The following is a 7,655-nucleotide window of genomic DNA, read 5'->3' on the forward strand; positions in this document are numbered from 1 at the left end:
AATCTACTAGAATAACCATGACCTGGATGACTGAGAATCTTCACAGACATAGAACGCAAATGTTCCAGTGTGGTGGCACCTCTACATCTGCTCCACTCACATTCAACCAAACAGTACATTCTCACATGCCAGGCTGGGAGGTAATATACAGACTGTGTTTAACTGCAGTTTGACAGAACAGGTCTGGACATGCAGTAGACCTTAAATAGTTCCCACAGTCTCCACCTGAGGGTGCTAGAGCTCCAAACTGAGTGTTGCTGCAAAACCAGAATGAGGTGAGCCTGAGTGGAATACAGATCAAGGTTCTCCTCTGCATGGTGGATGTTCCATCGACCCAATGCATCAGTGATCCAAACACCATAAAACATGTTTTGCACCAGAATGCAAAAAACAAAAAAGGTCACCTGCTTGTCTTCCATGAATAAACAAGATAGGCAAACTAAGGAAAATCAGTATTCTAGTGGTGGATTGGCTACTGGTGATGCAACATTAACACATCTAGGATTCCCAGCACGCCAGTCCACACGCTGCTTTGTTCATTTTTTGATTTCATGTCTGTGCCATCACCAACACGAACGTACATGCAGGGTAATCGATACCAGGCAGACCTCGTTCTCTCGTTTCGCTGCCTGACGTCAGAGAGAGGGCGGCAGACAGCGGGGCGGGGAGGCTGCCAGACTATAAAGCCTCCGGAGCGCACTCTCCGGGCTGCATTCTGAGTGCGGGATCAGAAAACCACCTCTCATGGAAGTACAGAGGAATATCGGGCCCCAACAGACCAATAGCAGCAGCAGCATGTGCGAGTCGACGCAGAGGTCCTGCGAGCCTCGCCGAAAGAGGATGGACGAGCGCAGTGCACCCTCGGAGATGGCGAGGATAATCACCGATCCTGCCACGGGGAAGTGCTACTGCCGTGGAAAAGTTTTGGGAAAGGTAGCGCAAAGCTTTTATTTTCCCACTTCAGGGCTTTACCACCGCACCTAAAGAAAAAAACAGCCTTTTAACTGTTTTTTTCCCCTCTTTCCAGGGAGGTTTTGCTAAATGCTATGAGATGACCGACCTCTCCACCAGCAAAGTTTACGCAGCCAAAATCATCCCACATGCGCGCGTCTCCAAACCTCACCAGCGGGAGAAGGTAAGCGCGCAGCTCCGGTGCTGGTGCGCACTGGTAGATCCGGATATCAGAAAGTACAGAATTGTCTCCAAATCTGACCGTTTTTGTCTTTTCTCCCCTCCTCCTGTTAGATTGACAGAGAAATCGAGCTGCACAGAGCGCTGCACCATAAACACATTGTGCACTTTTATCACCATTTTGAGGATAAGGAGAACATCTACATCCTGTTGGAATACTGCAGCAGAAAAGTAAGTGCTTTATTTTTGCTAAATTTTTAAAGACTGTACTTCTTTGCCACTGCTGTGTTTCAAATTTGGAAAACACCTGCAATGCACCCAAAGTCAATGAGGCAGCACTTAGTTGGTATTCAGAGTGTGCCCTCACTGTAAGAACTTTGTTTTATGACCTGTGTAACTACCTACAGTTGTGTGAGATTAAAGAAAGTCATCAACTATAATAGGATTATCTTCAAAAAGCCAAACATGTGTTTTTATGTTGCTTAAAGAAGCTCTATAATAATCGTCCTCTGTGTTTTGTCCTTTCGCAGTCGTTAGCCCACATCCTGAAGGCTCGCAAAGTGCTTACGGAGCCAGAGGTGCGTTATTACCTGCGACAGATTGTCTCTGGGCTGAAGTACCTGCATGAACAAGAAATCCTTCACAGAGACCTGAAACTTGGTAAGGGATTCTTTCTGCAAGCTGTTGTGCATAATTTCCCAGATGCATTCTGTGCAGGGGGGCGGAGGGGGGGGTATCAGTTCTCGATACCAACCTGTTTCTCCCACTAGTTTTCCTTCAATCAATTCATCTCAGGAGGATCTCGGTCTATATTTAGCCTTTGATCCCGGCTTGAATATCAAGTGCTCATCATCTCATTCCCTTTTCTTCCCCACAGGTAACTTTTTTGTGAGCGAGTCGATGGAGCTGAAGGTCGGGGACTTTGGTCTGGCTGCCAAGTTGGAGCCAGCGGGAAACAGGAGGAAGACGATCTGTGGAACTCCCAACTACCTGTCCCCCGAGGTGCTCAACAAGCAGGGCCACGGCTGTGAATCAGACATCTGGGCCTTAGGCTGTGTAATGTGAGTAGGAATACTGTAAATCTATCATTAGAAAACTTTAAAAGGTCTAGTAATATTAGCGATTATCATGAATTATTAACGTAGAAGAGCTTAAGATGCACACTGGCATTAGATTTCATCCACAGTCTTATCTCAAGTCACTTATTAGCACATTTTTCGAGATCAAATCAACTCACTCTCTGCGCTCCATCCCGCTCCAGGTACACGATGCTGTTGGGCAGACCACCCTTCGAAACGACCAACCTGAAGGAGACATACAGGTGTATCAGAGAGGCGCGTTACTCTCTTCCCTCGTCCTTGTCGCCTCAGGCAAAGCAGCTAATCGCCAGCCTGCTGGCCAAGATCCCCGAGGACAGACCCAATCTGGAGCACATTCTGAGACACGACTTCTTCACACAGGTTAGCCGCCGCCGCCGCCGCCACCTCTCTGTCTGTCTCTTACACTCTTGCCTGTCTCTCTGCAAATGTCACTGTGTAGGAGTTTAACAGTGACCCCCTTCCCGCCAGCCGCACACTGACCCACTTTCAATTTTTTTCTTTTTTCTACAGGGCTTCAGTCCAGAGCGTCTGCCGGCTAGCTGCTGCCACTCAGCACCAGATTTCCACGTCTCTAGTCCCGCCAAGAGCTTCTTCAAGAAAGCTGCTGCGGCGCTGTTCGGCGGGAAGAGGGACAAGGTCAAATACTACGAGACCCTGAGTGAGTATAACAACAAGTGCATATACACCACTTCATGCTCCACTTGTCACATCAGCCAGTTATCTTTCATTTTCCAATCACGTGTCACATCTTATCACACATTGCCCTGATGTCAGTCTGTGTAGATGCTGGTCATGCTCTAATTCTCCTGTGCTGCTGTTGTCCTTCGCAGATAAGTTGACTAAAGAGGAAGAGGAGATCTACAAACTGCAGCATGACTTGGAGAGAACCGTCATCAGCCAACAACAGAGCAAAAAGCTTTCCGAGGTAGGCACAAAACAGGATATTTACAAAAGTGTGGGTGATGTTGCAGGTACATTATTCATGCAGCAATTTAGGCAGCTGGGTAGCTCTGGGGTATCATGTTGTGGAGAATCCAGTGAGTCATTCTGATGCTGCACCAAACTTTATAACAAGCACAGTTTTCAGAACAAACTCTAAAAGCACTTATTTTCAACCTTTAAGCCAACCACTTTGCATCTGTGGGTGACCGCTGAGTCATAGCAGGAAGAGATGATCTAAACTCACAGTTTTCTAAAACCCTGTCGTCACTGATTCTCACCTCAGAATGGAAGTCTACTTCCGCCATCTGCCGAGAGCCCCGTTGCCCTGGCAACAGAGAGCCAGTCCCCGACAACGCAAGACACCATCCGTCTGATCGTCAGGGGGAGTCTGGGGAGCTGCAGCAGCAGTAGTGAATGTAAGTTCACCAGCCTCGGTTTTTTTTCTAAACACAAATAGATTACAGAGAGACTCAAATAGAATCCGTATAGTACTCCATTATCGCATGACTGGAAATTTCCGACAGGATAAGTGCATGTGCAATAAAGAGAGAGATGTTATAACAGCAGGGGTGCAAAGTAATTTCTTGTACTGTACCATTGTGACATGGAACTAAATGAACCCCCTGTTGTTGTTCTTAAAGGCCTGGAAGACAGCACAACAGGGAGCGTGGCTGAGACTGTTGCAAGCGTGTTGAGGGGATGTCTGGAGAATATGCCCAAAGGTGAGTGATTTCTCTCAAGTCATAACTTGTGCATGCAGATATTGATTAAATAATTCCACAATGACGAAGCTTCACCATTCAGCTAAAGCTCTTTATCGGTGTTTGACCTTGAGACGTTTCAAGAGACAGACATGTTGGTTCAAGGAATCAGAAAATGAAATGTCAGTTATTCAGTGTTTAAAGTGACGCTCCCTTATATTATGCAGCTCACTTTCAACTCTTGTCGGTTTAACGTAAATAGCACAGTGTGTCCTGTCGTGCATTTTAGTTTGCGGTTTTCTTTAGATCTTCCTTGTAATTGTATTCTAATCCTCCTCCTCCTCCTCCCCTGTGCGCTCTCTCCCTGCAGCAGATGACATTCCTCAGAGCTCAAACAGCTGCAGTCTTCAATGGGTGACTAAATGGGTGGACTACTCCAACAAGTACGGCTTTGGCTACCAGTTGTCTGATCATACCGTGGGAGTTCTCTTCAACAACGGCACTCACATGAGCCTCCTGCCAGACAGAAAGTACGAGCTCCTCTGCGCTTGCACAACACTCCACCTTCAATTTGAAAGTTATTAGTCACGGCATTTAATGGCTTGTTTCAGCCTGCTGTGATAAATCAAATTACTCTGGAAAATCTGTTAGTGGTTTCAATGACATTAATGATAGAGTAGATGACCAAATTAAAAGTAATTGTATGAATTTTAAAGTTTCTGTTGATCAGGAAGTTAACCTGAGTGGTTGTGTAACTCTTCGTTCATCTCCTTTTCAGGACCATCCACTACTATGCAGAGTTGGGCCAGCGCTCCGTCTTCCCCACCTGCGAGGTTCCCGAACACTTTGTGGGCCAAGTGACTGTGCTCAAGTACTTTTCCCATTACATGGAGGAAAATCTGATGGATGTAAGTCAACAGTTCTGTTCCTACCTGTAATCTCCTTTCTTCCATGCTGCCGTGTTTCTTTTGTCTTTCCACACCCTGAAGCATTAGAAATGGTATCTTTCAAGTTGCAGCCTGTCTAATCCTGACATGTTGCTCGTTTGCTTTCTCAGGGTGGAGACCTCGGTACTATGACAGATGCACACATGCCCAGACTCTACCTGCTGCAGTGGCTCAAATCTGACCGCGCCCTCATGATGCTCTTTAACGACGGCACTTTCCAGGTAAACACATGCGCAATCAACGGAAACAAAGTCGTTGCTGGGCATGCTCAGAGGAGTCAAATGCATGGCGCCATTTTCCTGAATAGAAGTGCAGATTCAAACTCCCAAATCAGACAACTAAAAGACAAAAACTAATCCTTTTGTTTTCCTTTTTTCAGGTCAACTTTTACCACGATCACACCAAGATCATCCTGTGCTGCCAGAGGGATGAGTACATGCTGACATACATCAACGAGGACCGCGTCTCCAAAACCTTCAAACTGAGCTCCCTGCTGACGTCTGGCTGCCCTACTGACCTGCGTGATCGCATGGTGTACTCCCTCAACATGCTACTGCAGAGGTGCAGCTAAACCCACGATGATGTGTCTTGGAAAGACGAACACGAGTCTACCCAATGTGTTGCTGCAGTGCTGCAGAGGAGCAAGGATCCGGACAGAATCTGTGAGAAACGTGCGGATTTCAAGGATGGGCTTGAGCAGAGCGAATTAACATTCCTCCATCGTTGCACCTTCGTGACTCAGCAGCGGCACAGCTGAAAAAAAACAAAAGAGAGACTGAAAGAGACTGAAAAACTGAAATGTAGCACAATGACTGTGGAGGGAAAAAGGGCTGATTTGTATGTCGATTGTTGGAGGGGAGAGGAAGGAGCGAGTGTGTTGGTACGAAAGTGAACCCCCGGATGTTTGGGGGGGTTGAAAAGAGGGAATTTTAGGAAGTAAAGACAAATGCTGGGCTGGCACCGGCTTACCTGTGTACAGTATAGTCGATTCAATGCAGAGGCAACCCGATGCTCTGAGTGTAAACAGAGCTGGACTGTGGAGTATTGTAAATGATGTACAGTGTATGTCACAGCCAACTCATCAGTGCAAAGAAATGACTTGCTAATATGTGTGGATGTGAGTTTGGCTGTTTATACGTGTGAGTGCGTGTGTGTGTGTGTCCGAGTGGGAGGGGTGTAATATCACACTAACTTTTAAAAACTGTGATTTGTTCTCTTTATGGACAGATGGACTCAGCACATTGAGCTGGGAACCAGAGGGCTGATGTGAGGGAGGGGAGGGCAGGAGGAGAGAATGACATTAAGAAAAAAAGTTAAAAAAAAAGCAGTACCAGAGATCCTTTAAGGGTCCCATAAGAGCCATTATCACCTTGGTAAAAGAAAATGTCCTAAATAACTTATTGTGTAAAAAAAGTGCAGTATTTATTTATTTAATAAATAAGAGCATTTTCTAAAAAAAAAGAAAAACAAGAGTACTTGTCCTTTTTATTCAGCGTTTTATTTTGAAAAAAAAAAAAGCAGAGCAGTGGGGCTCCTTGAAGATGTTGTTGAATTTGTTCTGCTGCTACATTTTCTGAGAGTGACCTCAAAATATATTTTTCTAGTGCATTTAAACCGAAAGTGAATGTCGTCCTGGTTTCGTGTGAAGTGAGCAGCTCCCGATTCCATGTAGGCTGTTGGGTTTACGGCGGGCAGAGAATTAGATTAAACTTTGTCTATCTGGGCAATTATCTCGGTCAAAGCAAGCATTTTATCTTTGCGATCTTCAAAACTTGCAGGAAATGGGTGCACACAGAGAAGATGGATGGATGGATAGGACGGCGTGTTTACAGTGAAGTTGTTTATGCTGCGGTTCAAGGCTCCCCTCTGTTGCTGAGTTTTCTTCTGCAGTGATAAATGAGAGGATGGCAAAGATAACTGACTGTGCAAAGTGGCTGACCTTGTCTCACAAACACACACACACACTAACAGCCTCTTATTATTTATCATAAAAGAACACATGGGCACCGATCAAGCACAGAGGCTGGCCGGGTTGTTGGGAAATATGGAAGGGAAAGAGAGCCAAGCGGTGACACGCCGCCACAAGGAGACACACTAGTAAGATGACAGACTTGGTCGAACTATGTCATCGATTGCATCAGAGCTTTTCAGGCAAAGTGACAACAATCCTTCTTGGACATCCTTTCACTCTCACTCACCGTCACCATGGAAACAAGCATCTACTGACCAATTTGGTGAGAGTCGGAAATCATTTGAAGGCTGCGTAAAAAAAGACATCTGGCACAGATTATACTTGCCGAGAGTCGGAACTCGTGTCCTGACATACTTGTGCTAAAATCGTTACCGGTGTCTTTGGCCGCTGATTGGCTCTCCTGCTGCTCCGCCTTTGTTCTCCGCGCGAGCTTTTGATTCATCTGTCTGTTGGAACACCTCTTCACCTTCCAAGCTTATGTAACGATGGGAGATGAACATGGATTTTTGAGTCATCCTTTTAGGTTTTTTCGCTCAGAATATCCGTGCTCTTCAGGCTTCAATAATGAATACCTCATGCATAAACATACCCACACAGACAGAAACAGAACAGGAAGGAGCCTACAAGAGGAGGGAGCCGGGAATTATTCATGACGACACCTTCAGGTCTGAGTGTGTGTGTTTTGACAGTAATGGCCCCTGGAATGGATGCTTCAGTCGGACAGGAATAGATCGCCTTGTTGACGTAAAGTTTTCTGGCCGCTGAGGGCATTTGTACCCCTGGTCCTAACGTCTGAGCTGGAGTGCAGCATCTCTATTAGATGGATGCACCGGGTTGAACCAAATTAGTAACAGGCTGCTAA

The 7,655-nt window shown here is 46.0% G+C and overlaps 1 protein-coding gene across 2 annotated transcripts; it reads left to right on the plus strand.

The window, feature by feature from the left end:
* The first annotated feature begins 683 nt into the window (after positions 1 to 683).
* plk2b (polo-like kinase 2b (Drosophila)) lies at positions 684 to 6,133 on the plus strand. 2 transcript variants are annotated; one of them, XM_008303901.1, is made up of 14 exons: positions 684 to 933; positions 1,028 to 1,135; positions 1,246 to 1,362; positions 1,662 to 1,791; positions 2,009 to 2,192; positions 2,393 to 2,591; positions 2,742 to 2,889; positions 3,062 to 3,156; positions 3,457 to 3,589; positions 3,815 to 3,895; positions 4,245 to 4,404; positions 4,653 to 4,782; positions 4,932 to 5,042; positions 5,201 to 6,133. In XM_008303901.1, exons 1-14 carry the CDS (start codon positions 745 to 747, stop codon positions 5,390 to 5,392), a joined length of 1,977 nt encoding a protein of 658 aa, XP_008302123.1. In that variant the 5' UTR covers positions 684 to 744; the 3' UTR covers positions 5,393 to 6,133. The 2 variants fall into 2 exon arrangements, with proteins under 2 accessions (XP_008302123.1, XP_008302124.1); XM_008303902.1 differs by having other exon boundaries at positions 4,248 to 4,404.
* The last annotated feature ends 1,522 nt before the right edge of the window (positions 6,134 to 7,655 follow it).

Source organism: Stegastes partitus, unplaced genomic scaffold (genome assembly GCF_000690725.1).
Source record: "Stegastes partitus isolate 25-593 unplaced genomic scaffold, Stegastes_partitus-1.0.2 Scaffold2094, whole genome shotgun sequence".
NCBI lineage: Eukaryota > Metazoa > Chordata > Actinopteri > Pomacentridae > Stegastes > Stegastes partitus.